We start from the raw sequence: 26,879 nt of genomic DNA, 5'->3' as shown, positions 1-26,879 counted from the left end.
CAGCATCCTTCCTTTTTTTTTTTACATATTACTTTTTCCCTTTGTTTTTTGTTTCCAAGCCACAATTTGAGAGGCAGATGATGAATTACATCCTTGCACTGCAAGGCTTTCAGTTTTCCATGTACAGTTGTGTGGAGCTGCCTGCTTGTGTGTAGGGTGGTGCTGGTGAGGTGTCAGGTGGATTTGGGGGGTGCTTTCAGCCAGCTGGTGAAGGAGAAGGGTCTGGATGAGCACCTGTACTTGGCTGGGTGCTTGTGTGAGGTGGGAGCTCTTCTCCACAATGAGATCTCTGCATGTCTCTGCTGGGAGGACTCCCTGTCACTGACTCCCCCAGTGCAGTGTTGAGGGGCAGCACTTGTTTGCTGAGAGCAGCGAGAAACCCCTTGGGTATTTTTTTTTCTGTCTTTCGTGCAGCCTCAAGTCTCTCAAACTCTTTTGAGAGCATAAACTGTGTTTCCTGTAATTAATACCAGCCATTAAACTGCAATGTTGAAAGAGAAATTACCTAATTCCAAGAAAAAAATGAAAATTTATTACTAGTACATGAGAGAAAATGAATATGAAACTTGGAGAGAGGAGCGCTGTAGAAGATAAATAGAAAGGCAAGTGGACTATTGACTTGATCCTTTTCTAGTGCAGGGTAATTTGGTGTCTAAAGTGAGTTAGATTGTAATATATTAAATTTAGATTTCTGCACATCAGTTAAATAACTCCCAAGACAGAGTTCTGGTGTGAGGAAGAGGTGATAACACCAGGCTGGAGTATTATAATGGGACCTTACCCTGTAACCTGCAACTGATGTGCTGTCCCTGGGTGAATTAAGGGGATTCCTCCTTCTGTTCTAACTCACTTTCCTCATCCCTGATCAGGCACCAAGGAACAGGTGAGTCCCTGTGTGCATGTCGAGAGGTCTCCTGCCTCCCACTGCTTGCACAGCTGGGAGGTTTTCGTCAGAGAGCGCTGCCTCATGTTCCTTCACTGCTGTGTGTGGGAGCTTTTTGCAGAGGTTTGGGTGCATGTGTCCTGCTTCGATTGCAGTTGGCCTTCTGAGGGCCTCTGGATGGAAAGCTGAACACACCCATAAGGTTTGGACAGGAGGTGTGGATTTAAAGTGTGTGACCAAACCTGGGTGTTTACTTCTGGCCAAGAAAGTTAACTCAGTCCTGTTTTTTTTTTTGTGGCCGGGCAGAGGTTAAAATTAATCTCTATTTGACATCGTTTGCTCTTGATCTCAGATCTGTGTTTAGCTGTTTGATGTTTAGGAACCATCCTACCAATAACTTTCCTTGACCCAAAAAGGAGAGCCTGGGTAAATCAAGCTGGGTTGATGTCTTACAGGTGGAGATTTCACGAGGGTGTTAGTGGTTCACTGCAGTGGAAACCGCAAATGCCATCCTTGGATGCAAGGTGTATCCAGGGCAGGAGGAGCAGCAAATGCCATGGGATAAGGCATCGGTGTTTGTCCATGTATCCATCTACCACTGGGATCCCCCAGTAACAGGACAGTGATGTGGTTAGATGGAAGCTGGGGAGATGCCATCCCAGGCGTTGAAGCACGTGCCTGGCTCCAACCCCCTGCTTCTGCTGGCCTGATCAGAGCCTTGCTGCCCTGCAGCATGTGCAGGAGCTCCAGTTTTCCTGGAGCTGTGGCTGCCCGCAGAGATCTGTCAGCTTGAGTTGTTGGATGCTGGTGCGACAGCACCTTCTAGTTGATCCAAGGCTACTGGGTTTAACTGACATATACATGTATATACCTACATCCAGCAACCTTAAGTACTATGTGGCTGCTTTTAAAAGCCATTTCTCTTCTTGCCAAGTTGGATATAACTAACTTTTACTTTTCTTCACAGCATTAAAATTTAGGGACTGCAGCTGTGTGGTGTCTGTGTTAACAGCGCCAGCCCCCCTGGGGTCATCGTGAGACCTTGTAAACGTCAAGCTGTCAGCTGCTCCGCAATGCAATACGCTGATCTTTTACAGTGGTGGTAAATCACGTTTTGCAAGATGCCTTAAAAAAGCCATAAACAATATTTATTGCCCCGTGTATGTCGGTCCTCCCAAAAGCCTGCAGGAAGGGTTACTACATCCTCCTCCTACACCTCCTGTGGTGACCTTACTGGTTTCATAACCTTCTCCCAGTCCTGAATAACTTTCTTGCAGTCTAGGTGGTGGCTCAGGGGTCTCCCCTGCACTGGGCTGGTTGCTGGAGGAGCTTCTTGGAGGGCCATAGGGGAGGATGGATGCAACTCTGTTTGTGGAAGCCCCTACAGCCCTATGGTCTGTTGGGATTTTTACAGAGTCACAGAATCACTAGGTTGGAAAAGACCCACAGGATCATTGGGTCCAACCGTTCCTATCAATCACTAAACCATGTCCCTCAGCACCTCATCCACCCATCTCTTAAACACCTCCAGGGAAGGTGACTCAACTCCCTCCCTGGGCAGCCTCTGCCAGTGCCCAATGACCCTTGCTGTGAAAAATTTTTTCTAATGTCCAGCCTGAACCTCCCCTGGTGGAGCTTGAGGCCATTTCCTCTTGTCCTGTCCCCTGTCCCTTGGGAGAAGAGCCCAGCTCCCTCCTCTCAACAACCTCCTTTCAGGTAGTTGTAGAGAGCAATAAAGTCTCTCTTCAGCCTCCTCTTCTCCAGGCTAAACACCCCCAGCTCCCTCAGCCATTCCTCGTAAGACTTGTTCTTAAAGCTTTATGAGCTTTGTTGCTCTTCTCTGGCCTCACTTCAGAGCCTCAACATCCTTCTTGTGGTAAGGGGCCCAGAACTGAACACAGGATTCGAGGAGCGGTCTCACCAGTGCCGAGTCCAGAGGGAGAATAACCTCCCTGGACATGCTGGCCATGCTGTTTCTGATCCAAGCCAAGATGCCATTGGCCTTCTTGGCCACCTGGGCCCCTGCTGGCTCATGTTCAGCCGCTGTCAACCAACACCCCCAGGTCCCTCTCCTCCAGGCAGTTTCCAGCCAGACTTCTCCTAGTCTGTAGCTGCTCAGGGTTGTTGTGCCCCAAGTGCAGGACCCGGCATTTGGCCTTGTTAAACCTCATCCCATCGGTCTCAGCCCAGCGGTCCAGCCTGTTCAGATCCCTTTGCAGAGCCTCCCGACCCTCCAGCAGATCATAACTTCCACCCAGCTTAGTGTCATCTACAAATTGCTAAGGGTACACTCGATACCTTCATCCAGGTCATTGATAAAGACATTGAACAGGGCTGGACCCAGCACTGAGCCCTGGGGAACCCCACTTGTAACTGGCCTCCAGCTGGAGTTAACTCCATTTCCCACCGCTCGGCCCGGCCATCCAACCAGTTTTCCACCCAGGAAATCCTAGCAGCTCAGGAGAAAGCCATCTCCATGTTCCGGAAAAAAAGCCGGCAGGGGAGAAAACCAGCTTGGTTGAACAGAGAGATCTTGAGTGATATCAAGAAGAGAAACGTTTATGGGCTCTGGAAGAGGGGACAGGCCTCTTGGGTGGACTACAGGAGGGAAGTGAGATTGTGTAGGGAAAAAATCAGAAGGGCTAAGGCTCAGCTAGAAATCAGATTGGCCAAGTCAGTGAAAGATAACAAAAAATCCTTCTATAAATATATAAATAATAAAAGGAGGACTAAGGAGACCATATAGTCCCTATTGGATGCAGAAGGAACAACAGTGACAGGGAATGAGGAAAAGGCTGAGGTACTTAATGCCTTCTTTGCCTCAGTCTTTAATTGTAAAGAAAGTCATTCCATCTGTGTACAAACCCAGGAGCTAGAGGAGCATAATGAGGCTCCCATGATCCAAGAGGAGGTGGTCAGAGCCTTGCTAGCCCGACTAGACACCCACAAGTCTATGGGGCCAGATGGGATTCATCCAAGGGTATTGAAGGAGCTGGCAGATGTGCTGGCCAAACCCCTTTACATCATCTTCCAACAGTCCTGGCTGACTGGGGAAGTTCCGCTGGACTGGAGGCTGATGATGTGCCCATCTACAAGCAGGGTTGCGGGGAGGATCCAGGGAACTACAGGCCTGTCAGTCTGACGTCAGTGCTGGGAAAAGTCACGGAACAGGTGATCTTGAGTGCTATCGTGAAGCACATGCAGGAGAACCAGGTGATCAGGCCCAGTCAACATGGGTTCACAAAAGGCAGGTCTTGCCAAACTAACCTGATCGCCTTCTATGACAAAGTGACTCGGCTACTGGACGAGGGAAAGGCTGTGGATGTATCTTCTTGGACTTCAGTAAAGCCTTTGACACAGTTTCTCACAGCATTCTGCTTGAGAAACTGTCACCTCTGGCCTGGACAGGCACACACTCTCCTGGGTGGAAAACTGGTTGGCTGGAGGGCCCAGAGAGTGGTGGGAAATGGAGTTAACTCCAGCTGGAGGCCAGGGACAAGTGGGGTTCCCCAGGGCTCAGCTGGAGGAGCGGGACCTGGGGGTGTTGGTTGACAGCGACTGAACATGAGCCAGCAGGGGCCCAGGTGGCCAAGAAGGCCAATGGCATCTTGGCTTGGATCAGAAAAGGCGTGACCAGCATGTCCAGGGAGGTTCTTCTCCCTCTGGACTTGGCACTGGTGAGACCGCTCCTCGAATCCTGTGTTCAGTTCTGGGCCCCTCACCACAAGAAGGATGTTGAGGCTCTGGAGCGAGTCCAGAGAAGAGCAACAAAGCTGGTGAAGGGGCTGGAGAACAGGCCTTATGAGGAACAGCTGAGAGAGCTGGGGGTGTTTAGCCTGGAGAAGAGGAGGCTGAGGGGAGACCTCATTGCTCTCTCCAACTCCCTGAGAGGAGGTTGTAGAGAGGAGGGAGCTGGCCTCTTCTCCCAAGGGACAGGGGACAGGACAAGAGGAAATGGCCTCAAGCTCCACCAGGGGAGATTTAGGCTGGACATTGGGAAAAAATTTTTCACAGCAAGGGTCATTGGGCACTGGCAGAGGCTGCCCAGGGAGGGAGTTGAGTCACCTTCCCTGGAGGGGTTTAAGGCACGGGTGGACGAGGTGCTAAGGGGCATGGTTTAGTGTTTGATGGGAATGGTTGGACTCGATGATCTGGTGGGTCTCTTCCAACCCGGTTATTCTGTGATGCTGTGATTCTGTGAGAGTGTGTGCCTGTCCAGGCCAGAGGCTGACAGTTTCCGAAGCAGGATGCTGTGAGAAACTTTCTTAAAGGCTTTACTGAAGTCCAAGAAGATACATCCACAGCCTTTCCCTTGTCCAGTATGCGGGTCACTTTGTCATAGGAGGCGACCAGGTTAGTTTGGCAAGACCTGCCTTTTGTGAACCCGTGTTGACTGGGCCTGATCACCTGGTTCTCTTGCATGTGCTTCATGATAGCACCCAGGATCACCCGATTACCCTGTTTTGGGGCTGCTTGTGTTGCTGTGACTTGGGAGATGTGGGGCATCATATGGCTGGAGGTGCCCAGCTTGGTCCTGCCATGGTTTGCTTGCAGGAGCCGGTGCTCCCTCCTCGCTTTCCTACAACTGGAGAAAATATGCTGCCAGCTGTAAGTAAAATCAATTATAGGATAAAAATCGCCTGTTTCAAAAGCTTCATTTTGCACTATTAGCAGGCAAAATCGGCTTTGAGATGGTGTGAACTGAGGAGAGGAGTTAAAAAAGAAAAGGAGAAGAACAGATCAATTATTGGATAAGATCACAATTTTCTTTAGGGCTGAGATGTCTGTAAATGTTTGCATCTCTCTCTGTTACGTGTAGGCTGAGATCAAAGAGGCTGTGCTGCTGCAGCGATGGGACCTTATCAGTGCTGCATTTTGCTCAGCAGCACTGCTGAGGGATGCTTATACCCCCAACAGCTCCAGTGCTGGGGTGTGCTGAGACCCCTCCCTCAGTATTTGTCAGGTAGTCTCGGAACACAGCTCCTTCATCCTTTTGGAGGTGTGGGTCTGCATGGGCATGTTCTTGCCCACTCCTGTCCTAGTGACAGGGCTGAAGTCCTTGGTGGAAGACATGTTGATGCGCAGATGGATCAAAACTGGGCTGCAAGGACCACAGCCCCCTTCTTCCAGGGTTGTCTTGGTGGCACTGGCCCTGGGGCCAGTGTGTGGCTGTGGAAACATGGGATTGATGAAACCACTCCTGATGGCCCTTTGGTGCTTGAGGGGCTAAAGGACAAACACGGTATAAAATACCTTTGGGTTTTGGATGGAGAGAAATGGAAACCCTGACAAGATGTTTGTGCTATCTTTTATATTTCTTGAGATGATGCTGTTTGAGAGGCCTGTCTTTGGTGTCACGTTAACCGTTTTTAATTCCAGTTGGCAGGCTTTCTCACATCCTGTTGCAAGATTTTGGGGAAAAAACAAACCTGAAGACCTGATGAGACTCCTTGTTAGTTTGCCCGTGTGATGCTTCCCCATGCTGCAGGTCCAGCCAACCTCCAGTGGGACTGGGAGAACTCCAGCGCAGGGTCAGTGTCCTCTGGTCTCTGCTGTCTCTAATGGGGCTGACTTTGTGCGCACAGGGCTTGGACGTGGATTGGGACGACCTCTGGGATGAGTTTGAAGAGCGGAGGTACCTGAGCGCCCGGAGGTGGAAGGGCGGCGAGGACCCGTACCGGCTCCATGCCTTTAACCAGCGGGAGAGCGAGAGGATCCCCAGTGACCGTGCTGTCCGTGACACTCGCCACCACAGGTTCTGTCTCCCCGCCGCGGTTTCTCCTGATCTTCCTCATGGAACAGCATTATGTGGGTGGATGGTCCTGTTCCTCTTGGGGGCTGTGGTTGTGGGATGCTAGGCAGGTCTAGGCCTTTCACCCACGCCTTGTGGGTGTGCTTGGGGTTGGTTCTGCCTGGATTGTATTTTTAGGATTGAATCTTTCACTTTGCTTGATTTCTTGGCATGTCTGAGAGTCCTAAACCTATTAATTAAAACCTGTAGAAGTTATTCCAAGACCATTGGGAAAGAAAGGAAAAGGGTTTCTTTTCCCTTCAGGAAGGTAACGAGTGCACAAGAATGCATCTCCAGGATGGGCAAAGTCTTCAATGGTTCTGGGGACTCCTGCTCCGTGGAAGATGCAGTGGGACAGTGCAAGAGGGATACAATAATTGTTGAGCACTTAATTTGCTCTGCGAAGAGAGAACTTAATGTGGGGAATAAGGGACTGTTGCCGAGGGACTGGGAGAGGAGGGTAAATACTCGTTGGATTACTTACAGCTCCAGCACCATCAGGGCCAGAAGTACTTTGGCTGCCAAAGGACCTCTGGAGGGAGGCAAGGAGGACTACAGCCAGGGGCACCTTGTGAGACCCGCACTCTGTTGCTGCTGTCAGTGTGAGATCAGCGTGGGAGGTTTCGCGCACTCTTGCTTGCAGTGAGTGCAGCTATAGCCTCCCTCCCATCGCCTCTCTAAACCCATCACCGAAGAGCCGAGTTTGCTGATGGTTGGTGGGGTTAATTGTTAGTCTCCAGTGATGCAGCTCCCCTGGAGGCATTGTTGCTCCTTGTCCTCTGAGGGCACAGCATATGCCTGGCCCACAGCCATGGAAGCCCTTCCCAGGGAGCTGTGCTTGGTATTACATTCCATGTCCCTGGCAACAGCTATCCTCTTCTGCCTTTTCCTGGGAGACCTTTGCGGGGAAGCCCTGTGCCAGACCCAGCCACAGCACCATGTTGCCCATGCTGCTTCTTGCTCCCAGGTCTGAGTGAATCAACTCTCAGCATCTAACCCAACTCTGAATTTCCCTCAGTCTGGCCCAAATGCAGTATTTAGGCTGAAATGCTTGAACAGCACCACTTTTCGAGCTCTACAGCAAGCAGTGTTTATTTATTCTTTTAGCTCCTTTTTGTAGTAAGGACCAGATGCTTCTTTCTCCAGAGAGGAGCTGCCAGCCCTGACGGATGCCTGTTATAGCCGAGCAGGGCGTGAGTGTGCTATCCTTAGAGAGAACTAATGCCAGGGATATTAGCCATCTGCCCTATTAAAAGGGAGGATCACCTCAGCTGCCCCCTTGCTGTACCCCTGCTGCGCGGTGGCAGCCACCTTGTTCCAGGGCAGGCGGGTGCAATGCCGAGTGCTCCTGCAAAAGGAAGAGTTCTCATTAAGGAGAAAGCGAGGGCACAGCATATAGGAGGGGCTGGGGCTAATTGCATTTGCTTCCAATTTCCTTAACCCGGTAATTGGGTTCTGATTTATTGAATATTTTTGAACAATGCAGCGGATGATGTGCCATTAGCTGAGCATTGGAACAGCTGTGGAGGAAGTGGGGCTGGTGGGAGGCCTGCGGGAGGCAGGCACTGGTGGGGGCAGTGGAGGAAGGAGAAAGGTCTGGGCATGAGGATCGACAGGCAGAGGAACGTGTAGAGTTTGCAGAGCTCTCTCTGGAAAGAAATCCTTGCTTGTGGTACAGGTGTTTGGGGAGCTGCCACAGGCGATGCTCCGGCACCACTGTGCAACCTGGGAGTGGGTCCTGAGCTGCGCCGTGGAGCTGGATGGGAAAGTGTGAATGGGCAAGACCTGCTCTTGGAGCAGGGAGAAATTGCTAGTGGCTGTGCATGAAGTGCGTGCAAAGAGAGTCCCATCTGGAGCTGACTGGGAGAGGTCCTTCCTGTGATGGGGAGAGCGGAGAACTGCAGACTGGGTTGCTGTGGGAGATGGGGAAAACCTAGGGCTTGTGCTATGTGACCCGCTGGACTTAGGAACTGGGTTGTGACGGCAAACCTGGCTTAGGAGGCTTTGTGAGCATCAGACTGGAAGTGCTCAGGCTCTCTCGTGTGACAACAAAGCCAAAGAATTGGACCTCGATTCTGCCCCAGATGACCCTGGAGGAAGGTACATCTTAGCTTGGGCCCTGTGTTGAAAGGCTCCACTGTGCCAGGTGCTCCAACCCAGCTGCTGTTCCTGAAAAACTTCCCATAAGAGGCAGGAGGCTCTGGAAGAGGTCTTGAACGTGTTCTTATGGGCAGACAGGCTCTCCTTCAGCCATTCAGCCAGATGTTGTTGCCTGAAGCTCTGCTCTGCTCTCTGACCAGGTTTTCAGCATGCTTGCTCTCCATCTCCTCTTCCCTCAGTGCGATGGGAGCACCAAGACACACAGATCTGTGGGCCATGGTAATGCCTGGAGATCAGCACTTTGCAGTCCTGATCCCGATGCCTGGGACGTGGGAATATTGCTCCTTACTGCCTCTCTGTGGGGAGTTTTTCACCAGGATAGTTGTAGAAGATTTCCTGGAGTTCTCTTTGCTAATCCAGCCAGGCTTGCCAACAATAGCTGGCAAGGGCTGAGCAGCAAGGTTGTTGCCAGAAGGTCCTGGAGAGAGCAAATACTTTCAGCAGCGTGGGTATAACATTGACAGCCAGTTGCTTAACAGTGTGTGCTGGATTGATTTTGAGTTTAAATTGCAGCCAGTGGAATAGTTTCAGATGGAGAAGAATCACAGTGCTCCTAGGAATTGGATCTGGAGAAACCACAGTGGCTCTCCTTGCCTTCTTCTGGCCAGCGCAGGGCTGCAAACCTCGTGCTCAGTTTGTGGGTGGTTTCAGCCAGGGAAATGCCGTGGACTGTGTCATGTCCCTCAGCCTGGAAGATCTCACAACTGAAGCATTGCTCTTGCTGACCTGCCTACAGTTCCCTACTGCTGACTGCGTTCCTCGTTGGGTGTTGCCTAAGCCCTCAGACCGTGTGAAGAGGTGTCTTTCACTGGAAGAGGACCACATACAGTCCCATGGTGGTGTACAGTGTCCTCACCAAGAGCCAGTGTTAAACAATCCCCACGGCTGCAGCAGCAAACTGGACCCAGCTCTCAGTGGCATGTCCATGGGTGGCCAGTCGTGCTGTGCTGGTCTTGGGATTACCTCATTGACACATCCCGCCTTCTAAACCTCCCACCGGCAAACCGCAGGACCAGAATGGGGGGAGAGTGACTCAGTGCCAGGGATGCGAGCACGGGGACAGGAACTGAGGTTTCCAGTACTGCTCAGCGGCTTGGAAAGCTAACAGGGAGGATGTGTTGCCACCAGCCAGAGGGAGGAGACTTGACGGCTCCTGGGCATTTTCCATCTGCAGCAGGCAGCTCCCAGGGAAGCTGGTATTCGCCACACGTATGCTCCACATGCTGCTTAGGATGACCTCTGCCTCTGGAATGCTCTTTTGGGTTTAATAGATGTGTAGATGCTGTTGTGGCTCTCAGGCCAGGCTAGGACAACAGGGTGCGACCAGCACCAGCCCGAGCTGGGGGTTGCACTCACGGATGATGGTGAAGCAGGGAAGTGAAATCAGGGATGAGGAGAGTAGACAATAGAGGTGAGAGCCTTCATCAGACTTTGCTAGCTACTGCGGATCACGTCAGCCAGCCTCAGGCATGCCCGCTGCCTCTTCTGTATTTGTCTTGCTTTTTTTCCTCTACAGTGCCGATATGAGTCTAGTAGTCCTGTCTCAAGAGCTGGTAGAATTTGGAGGGCAGGAATGAAGCCCTTTCAGATCCTGGTGTAACACAATAATCATCTGAATTTTAGAAGTTCCCTTCCTCTCCAAGTCCCAAGTGCTTTATAAGAGGTCCTGCTAACCCAGCTGAGCTTGAGTTTTAAAGCTGCTTGAAGGGATACATTTGTGTGCATATGTGCATGTCTGGGAAAGAGAAAGCAGCTGCTGAGATCAAGTTGTGCTTGAATTATGAGGCTGGCAGGGATAGTGGCAGAGGTGAAGATCGTTGTTTGCTGGAAATGAGGGCATCTTGGCAGCCTGGTGGCCTGGTTGCGCCATCTCACATCTCCTAGAAAAGCTCTGCACTTGTAGTCTGTCATGTTCCTTTGCAGGAGAGCACACACTGTAAGGCTGCCTCCTGGCTTTCTGGCTCAAATCCCCACGCGATGCCAGCTGGAGAGGGTTCGTCAGGTGGGAGCATTGCACAGGGTTGGTGGCTCTGCTCATGGAGGGGTGGGAAGAGGAGATTACTGTGACATTCCTCCTGGGACAGAGGGCTGCTGTCTGGAGTTCTCAAGGTCCAGAAATGTCAGGGTTTCAGCCCTGGAGCAGCAGCACTACGTGCTGCAGAGCTATTTTGACCCGTGAATTGCAGCGTGCATCCCAGGGGAGCAAAGCCTGGGCCTTCAGTGTTACGTGTGAGCAGATCTGGTCGGGATGCTTGAGAATGCCTGGTTGTGTTGTGCATGGGGTTGAGCAGGAGGAACCTGGTGTCTCCATGGCATACTGCCTCTGCCAGCTGTGGTACCTGCTCGTGGGCACGTGGAAGCATGTATGGGTGTCTGTGTGCATTGCGTGAGAGCAGCTGTGTCACATACGGGTTTTGAAGTGGCTTTGGTTTTGGCTGAGTTGATGATTGCAACCCAGGAGTGGCAGGCAGTCAAGTGTACCAAGAATATTGTAATTTCTTTTTGGAAGTGAGGAACTGAAGAGGAGAAATGTAGAGTTTGACAGCATTGCCTTTACATTAGCGTGTTTATGGTCCCCTTGGACTTCTCACATTGCTTTGTCTTCTTTGAACATCGACTGCAAGACCAAAACCACTTTGAGATGAATCGTGGTGAATGCTGGGTCTTGGCAGCTAGAAATGTATTTTGTACCCCACGTAGGGATTTAGGCATCTTGTGTTCCTTGCCTGGTTACTTGAGAGTCCCCGAAGAAGGAACTTAAATATCTTGAGAATATGTGTGGCAAAGCCCACCTTGCTCCACAGGCAGGATGGGCATGGGGCTCTGCCATCCTCAGTAGCGCCTGAAGGCAGTTGGTATCCAGCAGGTGGCTGAACCCCCTTTGAATTCGAGGGAAAGCTTGTAGGGATGTTATATGGGATAACTGAGAGTGGAACTGAACCTGGAGGTTTTCCTGGTCTGCTGTAGCCCTTCCGTTTGCTGACTCTGTACACTTCTTGCTGTAGCCTCTGGGTTCTGGCTGAGCTGATCCAGTTTCCTGAGTAATGCAGGCGAGGTCCCAAGGGATTGTTATTTTAAAAATCTGCTTATTCAGGCAGTGCCTTGCAAGTTGCTGATGCTGAACATGCTGCATTGTGGACCAGGGCAAGAAATGCGGGTATGGGTGTGTGTGCACGTGGTTTCCCTGAGCCTGATGCTGCTGGGTGCATCTGCCTGGGGTGTGATGCCCTGGGGAGGATGGGCTGGCAGCACCTTGTGTGTGCTGGAGGGGGCTGGATACAAGTGGGTACGGGTATCTGCTTGCTCTTGGGGCTTGTCATTGGCTGCTGCATGACTGCCAGCAGTATCCCAAGATGTCCCTCGATCTGTTTTTCCAGCTGTTCCACTGTTTTTGGGCAAAATGAGGGCATTTGTTGTTTCATTACAAAATCAGGTTTATCACAGTTGGGCAAAATCCCAATGGGTGATGGCTGTCCCTGGATATTCTGCCAGTGGAGGTTACTCTGAGGTTGAATTAGCTGGGTAAGAGGACATCTGCGATCCCTGTGCCTTCGGTTTTTGCATCCTTCTTATGCCTAACTACAGGCAAGAGCACAGCATGACTCTGCAGGCGAACAGTTACACAAATGAACGGAAAACTCATTTGAGATCAAAGTAATTCCATTAGGAAACATTGTGATTGCTTTTGTTTCCTGGACACCAGACCTCAAGAGGTTAGTGCTTATCATGGTGTTTTTCCATCACCTCCTTGTCTGCAGTCTCTGGGGGTGCCGGTATGAGAACAGTCTGTCAGGCAGAGAGGGGCTGGCGTGTGTGTTGGGATAAACTGGAGCTGCCTTAAGTGGCCTTAATTTTGTTTCTGCTGTCGATCAGCTGCCTTTTGTAGCCCAGGGTTGAAACTTTCACAGGCTGGGCAACATCTTAGGAGAGAGAATTGGTCCTACCTCCCCTTCTGTGCAACCTGGTAACCCTTCAGGAGGAGTCAGAAGTAGCCAGCACAGGTCAGTGGTGTGAAGGGGAGTGTCTTAATATGCTTTGTAGCTTCTCCTAATGCAGCTAGGCAGCTGAAAGTCAGTGAGAGGTTTGAAGGCAGGAGGTTGTGTCAACTGCATACTCATTTTTTTCTGGAAGACAAAGCTAGTTAATGCTGAAAGAGCTGTGCCAGGAGGGTGAGTTATGGCTCCTGTTCTTGCAGTGAGCAGAAATGATTCCCAGGCTGTGCTCTCGGCTGAAAGGTGTCTGCAAGGCAAAGGGAATCGGCAGTGCAATACCGGGGAAGCTCGCTGGACCTGTTGTCTCGGAGCCCGGCTCCTACAGTGGGGTGACTGGAGACTGTTCAGCAAACACCACGGTGTAGCATCCCCAGGGAACAGAGGAGCTCACTTAGGAGCCCGCACAGCCTCCATCCCAGCTGTGTCTTCCCTGGAGAACAGCTTTATTTTGGTTAGACTAATGTCTTGCTTGCCAAAAATTGCTCTCTTGAGTGAAAGAAATGCTGAAAACAGTTCCCCCCCACTCTCTGGGTGATAGATTTCCTTCACCTGAATTGTGTTGTTTCCCTGTGAGACAGTTTTGAATTTATTTTGGACATTCTCCACCCACTCATCCATTGCATTTTGCCAAGGAAATCACATGCACAAAATAATTTTGGGTTGCTCTGAAGTGGTTCTTCCCTCATCCTTTTACAGTCCTGCCGTTTACCCTGCCTGCGTCCTGGCCCTGTTCTGAGCAGCCTCATGGGGAGATGTTGGGTGCTGGGGACTTCTGTGGAAGCTCTGAGGAGGCCTTATTCTCCGCTGTTGCTGTGGGAATTGGCTGTGGTGCTCAGTTAGCCCCATGAGAACAGGTTTGTTGTTGGGGTGAAAGGGCTGGGGAAGCCCGTGGGATTTTCCTCTTGTTGTGTAGACCCTGGCATCAGGACAGTGAGGGAAGAGCCTGCCGCAGAGCTTGGCCTGACGTGGTGTCCAGGGAGAAGCGGCTTGGATTGGAGCTCTTGTGCCACGAATGTGGCTGCAAAGCTCTTGGCTGAGTTGCAGTGCCTTGCTTTAAAGCATCTCCTGCACCAGAGGACATAGGGCAGGATGAGCAGAATATGCACAGCTTTTGGAGAAGGGTTAGCGTCCATTAATACTCCACGGCAGGTGGGTTTGTGCTGAGAAGTAACCTCTGGTTAGATGTACTGTTAGCCCACAGCTGGGATGTTGTCTGTCCATCAGTCCCATATGTATCCCTCCGGCCTCTGGCTCAGTCCCCTGGGAAAGAGCAGAGCTATTGCTGCCAGGGCTAATTATTCCTCAAGACAGAAGACGTGTGATAAAATATTAATCTTTTTCAAAAACAGAGCCCCAGTTAATGAGCTCCACTTCTGTGACACATTCGCCTAGAGATAAAAGCTCATTCCCTAGATGATCTGTCTGTGGCACGAGGATCTCTCTGCATGTCCCTGTCATGATGGAGAATTTAATAAAGGACAGTGACCTGCCAGTTGCTGCGTCCTGACAATGAAATGCTCCGTTTCAAGGTTAGCAGTGTCTGGGCATGGGCACTGCTGCCTCCATTCGAGAGGCTGAAGCTGGAAATGGAAGCCGAGTGGGTGGTGGGATCCACTTCACTCCCCGTGCCTGGGTTATGTCCATGCTGTGAGTGCCGCATCTCCAGAGCCTGAATGTGGGGGCTGTACTGGTGCACAGGGCTTGGTAGAGCTGAGTGAATAACTGTGGTTTGGTTCTTTGGTTTTTTAAGAAAAAGAAAAGCCAGGAGTCAGCAATTTCAGGGTAAACCAAAAGCAAAACTCCCAGTGAATCTCAAAGTAAAAATACAGGGAAACTCAAGGCCGGAGGGATCTGTTGTTTCACATCCTGAAAAGAAAAAAAATCATGTAGATCTCAAATGTTTGTGGCGCCTGTAGTCATCTAGAAATGGCAGGCTGTGTTTAAAAGCAAGTGATTTTCCATATCAGGTGAACAGGACAGGTTGGGCTCCTCTGGTACAAATAGTGTGGAAGTGAAGCCATGCTGCACGTTGTTGCTGCAGGAGCCACCAGTGGGAGGACGTGGCACTGCTGCCGTGCTCGCTGCACCAGGGAGAGGCCTTCTTCCCACTGCAGGGAGGGATAGGGGTCTCCAGTAGATCAGGATCTACTGCTGCCCCACCTGTGTCCCTCAGGATGGGGGCACCAACACTGGTCAGTCCATGGAGGCGTCAGCTCTCCTTTTCAAACTCCATGTGCCTCCTTCCCTGCAGTGGGCAGAGAGGATCCTTCTGTGTTTTTATAGGAAAGAGGAAGCCTTGCTCGCCTTGGTGCCCTTCACTGGGACTGATGCAGCACCCACCTGGACCATACCGGGGCCTGCAGATGGCTGTGTGATGGACGCTGCTTCATCACCAAGTGCGTCAGCGTTCCCGGAGTGCCATTGATCACTCCTTGCTAGAGCCATCCTCCGCCTTTGACTGCTGTAACTTATTGACCACTTGTCTTATAGTTATTATGTGCCATCGATTACTTTGATAACTTGCTCCCAGTAATTCTGACAGGATGAAGTTGTTTGTTTAACTTTCACGCTTGTCTTGGTGTTGCTATTGACCCAATATGTTTGTGTAGGCTGAAATCGAAGTCGAGTATCAGTAAGTGATGGAACTAATTCTCCTAGGCTCGCTACTAGTGATAATTAAGGCCATGAGACAGTTTCTTCCATCAAACTCTTGTTTGTTTTTTCAGCTACCCAGCACCTTAAGGTCCTACTCCATCGGCTGTAGTGAAAGGACAATGCCAGGCAATCTTTGGGGCTATTTGGCTGGATTTTTACTGTAAGTGCTGCAGATCCCTGCATGCTCAAAGTGGTTTTGAGCTGTCATGGCGTGGAGTTGGGTTTGTGCTTCCCCTGCTGTGGCCAAGGAGTTGCTGCAGGGAAGGGGATGTTCTCTGCTTTGATTCACCATGTGGTGCCAGGAAGCTCTGGTCAGAAAGTGTCCTCCCTAATGGGTCTTCACCACCATGGTTTTGACCCTCTGATGTGTAGTTTGAGGTTGTCCTGGCTTCTGAAGATCTCCATTAAAGGATTGATGCCTTTTTAGGACGGTGCAAGGTGCCAGCTTTTATTTTTAATTTCACCAGGTGAAAATCTTTGACATCAGGTCTGGCATTACAGTAAAACTGGAACCAGAATTTGGCCAGGCAGGATTTAAAATTCCGCTGAAAACAAAGGAGGTGTTTTTTTTGAGGTTGTCTTTTATTTTTTTTTTCTTCACTTTTGTTGGCTTCTTTTTTGTCTTTGCCTCAGTTCTGAGGAAGGAGGGGTCAGGGGACTCGATGCCAGACAGACCCTGAGTCTGGAGAGAGCCTTGGAAGTCTGAATCATTCATGAGCTGCTTTGAAAATCAAGACACACAATCTGCTTTAACTTGTTTTTAAATGCAGCCATGCTATTCCCTCCTTCCTTTTTAGCAGGTTCTTCCCCCTCCAGCCCCCTTTTCCAGAAACAAAAATCCAGCAAGTTTTTAATAAATTATGAATGCATCATCTCATCATTTTGAGGTTCGCAGGCAGCAGCACATCGTGTGCACAGAAGGTTATTTTTGCCTTCTTGCATTTCCCCCTTTCTTCAAAAACTGATCAGTTAATTTTTTAGATACTTGCAGGGAAAAGAAAGAAGGAAAGAAAGAAAGAGAGCAAAAGAGGCAGCAAGTTAGAGGTAATGCTAATTGCATGCGAGCTGAATACAGCACTGCTTTAGTTTGAAGAACCTGTGTAGGGGAACATCCTCCTCGGTCAATCCAAGCGTATTGATCTTCTCAGGTCAACTGGCTGAGCTGAACCCAGGTTCCAGTTCCCAGGTCCTTGTCCAGGTGAGCAGCACTGGAGGTGATTCCCTGCCAAGGCTCAGAGCTGCTTGCCTTCACGACAGCACTGCCCATGGCTGTCGTACTCACAGTAGCACCTCGACTTCAGAACATCATGGAGGCTGAGCAGACCTCTGTCGTTTTCTCCTGTCCTCAGAAGGGCTGTTTCCATTCGCCCATTTACTGGTATTTTTTGGTAAGATTTGCTGGGGAGGCTAGAGATGGGGACCCGGGCAGGTTCCTGTGGAAGTCTTGTCTACAGCCAGAGGTGGTTCAGTGCCCTGACAGTGTTTTTCTGATGGTCTTCCTTGTCCTTTTATCCAGTTAAGACTATTTCAAGGCTGCCGAATAATTTTTTATCAGCTCTGGTGCTGATCACCACTCAGTGTTTGTTGCAGATGCCTCCTCACTCTTGCTCAAGCCCTTGCACACCCCTAAGCTGTCTGCCTAACTGGGATTTCCTCTCTTTGAATGCCTCCTGTTTCCTCCCAGCCCCAGCAGCTGCTCATGCTGTTGTGCACCACCCTGGGGATTTCTGTGTCCCTTTTTGGGAATACAGGCCTGGAGTGTGTGCCAGTCCAGTGCAGAGAAATCCTATTGGCCTTTCTCAGGGGTATTTTTTCAGCTTGGCAAGCCAGACTTGAGCTGGTATTCCCAGCAATCATGTGGCATTGCTTACACCTGACTTCTCATCCTTCCTTCTTTCCTTTTGGCACGACTGCTTTCCAGAGCCCTCTGCCTTCCGGCTGTCTTTTTCAGCCCTTCTTTGCTCCAGGCCTTTTGGTGTTCTGGTTGCACCAGCCTCCCTGCGATCTGGCCAGCGTGAGGTCGACCTGCAGGACCAGGACAGAAGCAAGAGGCTCCGTACATGGCAGCTATCCTGCAGCTGCTGCTCTTCCTGTCGTGCCATTAAGGTCATGGATGTGCTCTGGGAAGTGATGTTAGTGCTCAGATTGTGCTGTGTCCTGGTGGAGCACTTAGCATCGAAGCTCTTGGTGTTACAGCAGAGACCTCAGAGCTTTCTTGGTAGGGCAAAGACAACCTGACCTGGAGCACAGGACGTGCAAGCAGCCTGCTTGCTGGGAGCAGCCATCCCATTGCACAGTCCCAGTCAAACCACGGTGTTGCCCTCCGTTGGGCAGCCTCCTCCTGATGGATAGAAAAAGAAGATGATACTGGCATATCTCAGGAAAATAAAGCAGGATTTCAAAGGTCTCTCAAAGCTGGGTGACGAAATACTGTGAGGTTACGTGCAGAAAGGAAGGCACGGGGAGAGCCAAGAGCTGAGGGCAGTGGTGGGAGGTCAGTGTTAGGAAGGGCACGACCCCTCTATCTGCTCCAGTGTTGTGTGCCAATACAGAATTGTCATATCCCATTTATACTGTCATGTGAGGCTGGTATATTGACCATAATATGAACAGTGCTTCTTAGATTTTCCATTTTGGAAGGGCATGAAGTACTGATTTTTGAGAGGTGCTCTTCAGTCAGACACGAGTCTCTGGACTCAGAGTGTGGTAACTGAGAAATGCACGGATAAGTGGGGAAAATGCCAGAGACCATGTTACCCCAACATTGGGGCAGATAGTGTGTGGTCCTGCCCAGCAGCAAGCTCTGTGACTCACTAGCTTCCATAGGCGTGGGCACATATGTTGCTTTATTGTTCTGAACCACAACGCATATGGGGTCCCTGTTTTTAACGTGGCTTCTGGGAGTTGCCTGTAATTCTGCTTCATCGCAGATGGGGTTTAGGCATTATGACTTCCCAGGGCCTGGGGGCTCTCGCACCCTGAGAGCTTATCCTGAGACTATGACCAAGGTGCCTGCATGTCGTGCGGTCAGATGCAGAGACTGGGTGCATCCGCTGCTGGCTTGGGAGAGGCAACTGGGGCTCTGATCCCTCCCTTCCCACCAGTGACTGCTTGCTTGCCTATGCTGGGCGGCTTCCTTACTCCCTGAGGAAGTAATTTTCGTTTTCCTTTGAGGGAGTGATTTTTCATACCTGGTTGTCTATCAAGATTACTCCAGTTTCCTTTGGGGTCCTGGAGGGTGGAATTGCAGCAACTACACCCAGGACAACTGGCTTCAGGTGAAGCAGCTTAACCTAGAGAGAGCTGAGCTGGACTTCATGGTAAGAAGGAAAAGTGATAGAGGAAGGCTTTCCTTGTTTTTCTTCCTTGGACCACCACCAGTTTCCAGAAGCAGACTGGCTCCTGTCCCTTTGCTAAGGTGTAGATGAGTTTCCAGCACTTCTGGTCTCCTTGCCTGCTGGTCTGTCTCTCTGACTGGGTGTGGAGAGACAGCCAGATCCCTGGGAAGCAGTTGTTGGCTGACCACCATGTAGCCTGAGCAGAGCTGTGAAGGCTTCTCTCAGGCGTGGATTACTTGGGCCAGACCAGGGCTAGGCTGGAGCAGGGGCTTGCTGCGGTCCTGGCTGGCCGAGTCCCTTCAGACTCATTGCTGGTGTGCACCAGGCTGGCGAGATTTCTTCCAGCTTGGGCGTGAGCAGGGAACTTTAATGTTAGTATTAACCCTTCCTCAAAGTGGCTGTGGAGGTCTGTGTAATTTAGTTCACTTTTTCATGAGCTAAAAGGGCTTTTTATGGGTTTTCCCCTTTCTCCACCAAGTTCGCTGCTTCTGGTGAAGTGTCCAAGTCTAAACAGTGTAGCTAGGGTGACCCTTTCATAACTTTCTGATTCTGACATTGTTTCAAAATTCAATGAGAATTCTTGTTTTGGAGCAAACCCCACCCCCCCTACCCCCCAACCCTCAAACTTCCATTGGTTTCCTGAAAATGCTGTGCGTGGTGGTTTTGGATTTTCCTTGTTGGCAGTTGGGTGACGGATGAAATGCCATAAGCAGCACAGAGCGTTTACCCAGTGACAGCCTGAGGTAGCACAGGCGGCTCTTAGTGGGTTTATTTTCATTATTACAGCAATTTTAGGACTGCATGCTGCAATTTTCACTTGCAGTGAGGTATTAAATTGAAATTACCCCAGATGTAATTGTCACACAAAATAATTCTGGACATGCTGGATTTAATGCTTTTCCAAGCTGTGGTTTTTATTACCCAAGCAAGTGCCAAAAAACCACTTGTAGTCAACAATTTAAGCTGAAATCTGCCTTCTGGGGTGTGAGGACGCTCAGCTACCCTTGCACCAGGGGATGAAGACAAAAAAATACGGGACTGATGGGAGGAAACTTTGGGAGGCCTCCTGGAAGAAGGGCCTGGGGGTACAATCCTGGGCAAGGGCTGAGCCAGGCCCGTATGGCAGCCCCAAAGGAGCCCTGGTGGATGCAGCAGCTCGGCTGAACCCATTCTGGGCTGGTTTGTGCAGAGCGAGTCCTGCCTGTGGTGCAGTGCTGTGCGCGAGGGGAGGCTGGAGTGCTGCCTGGTCTTTGCCCGCTCCACTGAAGCAGCGCAGGCATCGGTCCCATCTCTGGATGTGGTGAGCCTTGTTAGACTAAAGTCAGGGGTGAGGGGCAGATCCAGACCAAGCTCTCGAGGTGCTTATACATGGAATTTCGGTGTTTCCCGCGTGCACGCTCTGGTTGGGCTGCTGTGGTGCGCAGGCATCTGGAATTTAAAAACAAGTTGTTGTTATGGACAAGGAGCTGGCTCGTCCAGCATGCAGGATCGTTGGCACCCCTGTGGGTGGGTGGCACAGCACTTGTCCACTGCAGCATTACTTATTGGCTCCCTAATTATCATAATACCCTAAGTAAAGTATTGATGACTTTGTATTTTCCACCCTCTTTCATTCTTTTCCAGAAACAGTTTCCCTCTTTTTCTTCACAGACCCCCTATGATGCCACGCTGGAAGTGGGTTGAAGGACCCACATCTGGGAGTGATTGGGAGATAATCATAGAATAACCGGGTTGGAAGAGACCCACCGGGTCATCGAGTCCAACCATTCCTATCAAACACTAAACCATGTCCCTCAGCACCTCGTCCACCCGTGCCTTAAACACCTCTAGGGAAGGTGACTCAACCCCCTCCCTGGGCAGCCTCTGCCAGTGCCCAATGACCCTTTCCGTGAAAATTTTTTCCTAATGTCCAGCCTGAACCTCCCCTGGTGGAGCTTGAGGCCATTCCCTCTCGTCCTGTCCCCTGTCACTTGGGAGAAGAGCCCAGCTCCCTCCTCTCCACAACCTCCTTTCAGGTAGTTGTAGAGAGCAATGAGGTCTCCCCTCAGCCTCCTCTTCTCCAGGCTAAACACTCCCAGCTCTCTCAGCTGCTCCTCATAAGACCTGCTCTCCAGCCCCCTCACCAGCTTTGTTGCTCTTCTCTGGACTCGCTCCAGAGCCTCAACATCCTTCTTGTGGTGAGGGGCCCAGAACTGAACACAGGATTCGAGGAGCGGTCTCACCAGTGCTGAGTACAGGGGGAGAAGAACCTCCCTGAATCGTGGAATGGTTTGGGTTGGAAAGGACCGCAAAACCCATCCAGTTCCACCCCCTGCCAGGGGCAGACACACCTCCCACTGGATCAGGGGGCTTGAAGCCCCATCTAACCGGGCCTGGAACACCTCCGGGGATGGGGTGTGCACTCTTGTCTTTCATTTAGGTCACTTTGTAAATAATCAGAAATGCTATTTCAGAATGAAAAGGTGAAATACCTCATTAGGAAGACTATATCTAGCATTTGGCATTTCTGAGGTGCAACATGTCATGCTAATAGCATAAACCAGCAATATCTGGCTGCTGTAACTTGTTTTCTCTTCCACAGCCCCACCTTAATATTACCATATGTTTTCAATTCCCCTTGCAGATGCCGTGGTCCAGAGCTTTGAGGCAGCAAACTGATGGTTTCTTGAAAAAGTGGTTGCTCAGCTTTCTTTCCTGCTTCACTGTATGGCGGTCGTGGTAGCACCAGGGGCATGAGGGCTGTAACTGCAGCTCCTCAGGCTGGGCACAAGGTGCCCTCCTGCTACTGCTGTCTCATCCTCATCATCCTCAGTCCGTCACAGGGCTGACAGGAACCTGGAAAGAGCAGCACAGATGTAAGAGATGACTCTGGATTTCATGAGCTAGGGACATGTTGGTCTTGGTCTATGAAAGCCACAAATTTCATCAGCTAAAGGTCAAAGTAATTACAGAGTCTGTGACATTTCCTCCTGGGAAATGCAGGGGCTGTGGTTGCAGTTGTGGGTTTTCACCTTCTGCAGGCTAGCTTGGAGAGATTTAAATCCAAAACTTCCGTCTAGTCAGGTTATGCAGTTAAGGAAGAATGAATAAGGAAACGAATCAATTTAGAAATGGGACTCGGCTTACCTTGCAGCCAGCTGCCTCAGGAGGTGGGAGTGAGCCAGCTTGGAATGGGAGCTGCAGGGATGTTCTTGCCTCTGCCTGTGCCACTGGTGTGAGAGTGCTTGGGCTGCTGCCTGCATTTAAGAAAGAAAAACCCTCAGCATGGTTACAAATACTTCTGGAATGGTGCTGAGAGCTCCGTGCAGCTCACAGAGCCACCGAGGCAGCGCGGGACTTGGAGCTGTCCAAGCACCTCAGCTGTGCCTTGACTTGGTGCTAAGGACCTGTTCCTGACCCCTTCGTGCTCACATCGGTGAGGAGTATCTGCTGATGGTGCCTTTGCTTTAACTAACACAAAAAGTTGGGGAGGGCTGCTGGCACCAGGAGGTTGTGCTGGCTGGCGATCGGTGATTGGAGAAGGGACTGCGAGCTGTGTGTCTCTGTCTTCCGATAATGACAGTTAAGATCTTTTTGTTACTTTAATCCTCAGTGACTTACTCATCAGTTTCTGGGCTTCTTCAGAAAGGGTTCACAGAGAAAAACCTTTTTGGTTTCTTTTTCTTCAGTGGTGGCTGGAAGGCCATCAGCTTATGGATTCTGCCTGTGTTAGGGAAGTGAGCTCCCACGTGGAATTCCAGTGCCTGAACTCCCTTTCCCTCTTCCTCCCTCCCCAGGTGTACGACTCTGCACTATCACCAGGACCTCCCTCCGACCAGTGTCATCATCACCTTCCACAATGAGGCCAGGTCAGCCCTGCTAAGGACCATTCGGAGGTAAGAGCTCTCCAGCTGCTCTTAAGAAAGGGTGAGGGATCTAAAGGTTGGGTGAATGAACACAGGATCTGTTTGCTCCAGCAAAGGGACCAGACTTACCTCAAACGATCACTGGGAGAAATTAGGATGAAGGCTGGTCTCTGAGGAGTAGGTTTTACAGTGGGATGCTCAGGGAAGGGAGTAGCTGTGCTCCCTCTGCAGGCTGTAGCACGGAACGCTCTGGGGACAGCGGCAGATGAGATGGAGTCTGCGATCATAGGGTTTCTACAGCTGGCACAGCTGTATTTTGTCTGTGTCAGTGCACAGCTGTTGTGTACGTGTACTCTGGTGCTGCTGTTTGAGCTTCTCCAGTGACCCGCCGAGTGCCAGAAAGGCTTGCTAATTGAGCAGCCCTAATGGTGCACATGCAGACTGGCTTTTCCAGGACGATTTCTGTACGCTGGATGCATGGTGGAGCGCTCTGGGCATGTGGTCATTCCTTCATTTGTCATTTTGTTCTTGGCTGTGTTCTGCTGTGGCAGAGAGACCAAGGGCTTTGTTTTTACTGCAGGGTTTTAAAATCCGTGTTTAATCCCAACGTGTACCTTGAATCTTCATGTTCTTCTGTGGGAAGATCTTGTGAGGTGTGTCCAAGGGGTCCGTCCCTGGTCTCTGCTGAGGGGTTCGTCTGTAGTGACCTGGTTGTGTTCTGCTCGGTGCCAGCTGCAGGTGGTCTGCAGGCCTGTCCTGTGCCCACGTAGTGAAGGTCTGTGCCCTGCTATGAGCTTTACCAGTTAAACCCTGGCATCCACTGGGACCCTCTGCCATTGTTGGTACTGATCAGACTGGGGTTGCCGGCTGTGGGGAGGCTTCAGCTGTGCCCTATTCACTGCCACATCCTCGTTGGGCTCTTCTCTGACAGCAGCGCCCTTCCTCAGTGGGTGCGCCCTGTGCCACGAGTGAGTTTGACAGTCCTGAAATTGAATTCCTGCTTTGCTTTATGGTTTCATGCCCAATCCCATCTCCTTCACTTCACATTTAACAATCTATCACCACTTTATCTCCAGAATGTGCGGATTTTAGGCATGCATAGCACTGACACTTGATGCTGTGCACCACCTCTTTTCTCCTGGACTCTCTCTTGTGTCTTTACAGTGCCTTGTGTAGGTTTACTGTTCTCCAGAACCCATGGTAACAGAGACAGCAAGGCAAAGCCAAGGGCAGTCCTCTAGCCCGTGAGTTATAGGATGCATATAACATGTAAAGTGCAGGGATGGACTTTCTCATTTCTCCACATAAATCAGCACTTGACTGTTGTGGCAGGTACGTTCATGAGCGATGCTGTCGCATGAGGGATGTTGGACTCACAATACGGCTCTCATGACTGGATCCCCCATGTCTGGATTCACTAGCGAGCTGTTCATTGCAGCAATAGCAAAGTTAGAAATGCAAACAGTTTGAATTTTCCCGTCTTCCTCTGGGATATTGTCTTCTGAAGTTTGATTTCCAGCTATAAAAAGACTTCCTTCCTTATCTTTTCTTTGCTGACTTGAATTGTTGGCTTTACTGCCTTCCTTACCCAGCTGTGTGTGATTTCCACTGCAGCTTTGCCCCCGTGCACTGCTCCTCCCTGGTGATTCCAGTGCTCATGTTTTGCCTGTGGGGAGATTTCCCCAGCTCTGGGGCTCCTTCTGAGCCCTCTTTCCTATTGACTGATCTCCAAGCAGAGCTGGAGCCCTGCAGAGCATCCCCCTGAGCTGCATGGCAGAGGCAAGCCTGTGCAGCGAGGAACCAAGATGACAGCCTTGGGTCCCTGTCTACCCACCTGTCCCTGAGCTGGGATCCTGAGCTCACACTTCTTTTTGTAGTCCCATGTTTTGAAGGTGGCCTCCTGGCATTGGGATTTACAGTTTTCCTCCTGGATGCAGTACTTGGAGGCTTGCTTTAATCCAACTGGCCCTAGAGATACCAGCCCTTGGTGGAGAGTTGTGCTGGCAATGTAGCTCCTGCTCTGTTCCTCTCCGGCCATGATTGTGTGTGTACTGCCTCCTCCCTGCCTGTTCTTGGACTCAGCCAAGGGTTCATCTGTCTTTGCAGTCTCTGTAGGTTCATTTGCTGTGCCTTTTGACCGCTCTGTGTTTCTTCCCCTTGCTCAGCAAATGCTTAGTTTAATTAGATCTTTCAGATAACTCCATCCCATGGTGGCTGTAACACCATGGATCATTTCCCATTGCCATTCAAATCAAACCCTGTCCTGACATTGCTTCATGCCTGTTGGAGCAGTCTGTGGCCAGGAGTCTCCAAGCACTTTGAGCACAGTGGTGGGTGAAATGGGCGTCTTTCCTGCCCTGTTCTCCCCATGGTCTCTGTGATGTGCTCTTGGTATAACCTGGGTGATGAATGGACAGACTAAGGAACACTGACACCATTTGTCTGTGGCTGGTACAAGATTTTAGGTTGCAAACCTGGTTTCCTGAGTTCCAGCAAGTTGGATTTTCCAGCCTCATTGCAAAATGGATGTTCTCAGTTAACTGTTGAGGCAGGAACAAGAAAGAGGGCAAAAAGACATTGCTTGGCCTGTCTAAAGCCATAGGTAATGGGGCACTGTCCACCTAACAGGTGCACTTCTTACAGGACCCCTCGTAGGCACAGACGAGTGGCAAATGGAAACGCTGGTGAAGGCATGCTTTGGCAGAGGAGCAACTCAGCTTCCGTGGATGAGCAGGAGGGATTTTGGTCTTCTGTGCTTTTCCACGGTGCCTGAGAGCTTTAATGCTCAAAGTGCCGGCGCTGAGCTGAATTGCAGGCTCATGTGTGTGTGTGGCTCTCAAGGAGGATGCGAGTGCTTGGACCCATGAAGCAGAGGCACTAACAGGTGTCCTTCACGGCAGCCCTTGTGCGCGTCATGTTGTGGGTGTTTGGGACAATTTGTTACGAATAGCTTACGTTGTCAAAGCTATGGAGAAGAGCTAGTGGACTGTGTTGAATAATGAATCAGTTTAAAAGTTTCATTATCTTTTTCTGACTGTTTGCCAGCTGGAAGAAAAGGAGGGAAAAAAAAGAAAAGCTAAATTAATCAAATGCCTGAATCTCTGCAAATGATGCAGCCAGCATTTGTAAATGCAAGTGTAACTGTGCTTGTGAATATGTGTGAGTGTCCAGGCAGCAGAGGAAGGGTTTAATGAGAAAGGGAAATAGGAAAGAGGAGGAGATGAGGAACAGCAAAGAAGCTCTGGAGGATTTTGGTTTGTGTTGTTTTTCACTGCGCAGACAGTGACAAAGCTGCCGTTGGGCGGTTGCTTCAGCCACTCAGTGCTTGAATGACCTTGGGCAGGTTTCTCTTTCCCCTATGGTTTGATTTCCCATATTCCAAGCTCTAAGGCTTGGTGTGTTAAGATCTGAGTCTCCAGCAGCACAGGGATGGAAACATGTGCGTAAACCCATGGAGAGAAGGCAGGAACGAGAGGGAAAATAAGCAGTATGGAAGCTTTTTTAAAAAATAATTCTGTCTCTTCTTTCCTCTCTTCCCATCCTGTGCTGGCCTGAATTTAGGAAGGGAAAACAGCTCATTGCCCAGCTTCTCCAGAGTGAGAGCCTAAGGGTGTCCCGAGGTCACAGCAGTCACTGGATGGCAAGGAGCAACATGGCCAGGGAAGGACATGACTCCTCATCACTGGTGCTGGGCTCTGAGCAATGCTGGGTAACAATGCCTCCCTGTCATGAACCCCATGGAGTGAGGGGGACTGCATGGCTTGCTTAGGAGAACGCCGTCCCCTTCCCTTTGCCGTTCCACCCCTGCGGGCATTGGCATGCCCATGTGCTGAGATGTGGCCACTGCTGGGGAATCAGTTGTGCTTTTAGGGCTTGATGTGATGTGCCATCCCTTGCCAAGGTCTACAAGGAGCAAGGCTTGCTGTGTTCCCTGTCCCTGGAAGCAACAGGGAGAGGAATGCCGCCTGCCCTGGAGGCAGGGCTGGGGAGGCACAGTCTCCGCTCCCAGACCATTGGTGACCGCTGTGCTGCGATGTCTCCAGTGCGGTGGGTTTGGGAGCTGCGTGGCCTGTCGGTGCTGGTGTGGGTTGGGCAGGGGAGGAGCCGAGATGGCTGTTGTGCTGGCAACCTGTGGGGCTGGGGGCGAGACAGCCTCGTTGGCTCTGCTGAGTGGTCTTCATTTAGTCATTCTTCAAACTTGCAGCTGGGGAGCTC

The 26,879-nt window shown here is 50.7% G+C and overlaps 1 protein-coding gene across 2 annotated transcripts in view; it reads left to right on the top strand.

The window, feature by feature from the left end:
• GALNT14 (polypeptide N-acetylgalactosaminyltransferase 14) overlaps nt 1-26,879 on the top strand; it is a 96,599-nt gene that overhangs the window by 37,738 nt on the left and 31,982 nt on the right. The window contains exons 2-3 of one of the 2 annotated variants that reach the window (XM_069850850.1): nt 6,469-6,695; nt 22,596-22,694. In XM_069850850.1, coding sequence (XP_069706951.1) covers nt 6,469-6,695; nt 22,596-22,694 — 326 coding nt within the window. The remainder of the gene's footprint in view (nt 1-6,468; nt 6,696-22,595; nt 22,695-26,879) is intronic. The other variant, XM_069850851.1, reaches the window with a different exon arrangement.

The sequence above is a fragment of the Phaenicophaeus curvirostris genome, chromosome 2 (assembly GCF_032191515.1).
Source record: "Phaenicophaeus curvirostris isolate KB17595 chromosome 2, BPBGC_Pcur_1.0, whole genome shotgun sequence".
In the NCBI taxonomy this organism is placed as follows: Eukaryota; Metazoa; Chordata; class Aves; order Cuculiformes; family Cuculidae; genus Phaenicophaeus; species Phaenicophaeus curvirostris.
Note: the sequence above shows the minus strand (reverse complement) of the source record. Positions and strands in the feature narration are given on the sequence as shown.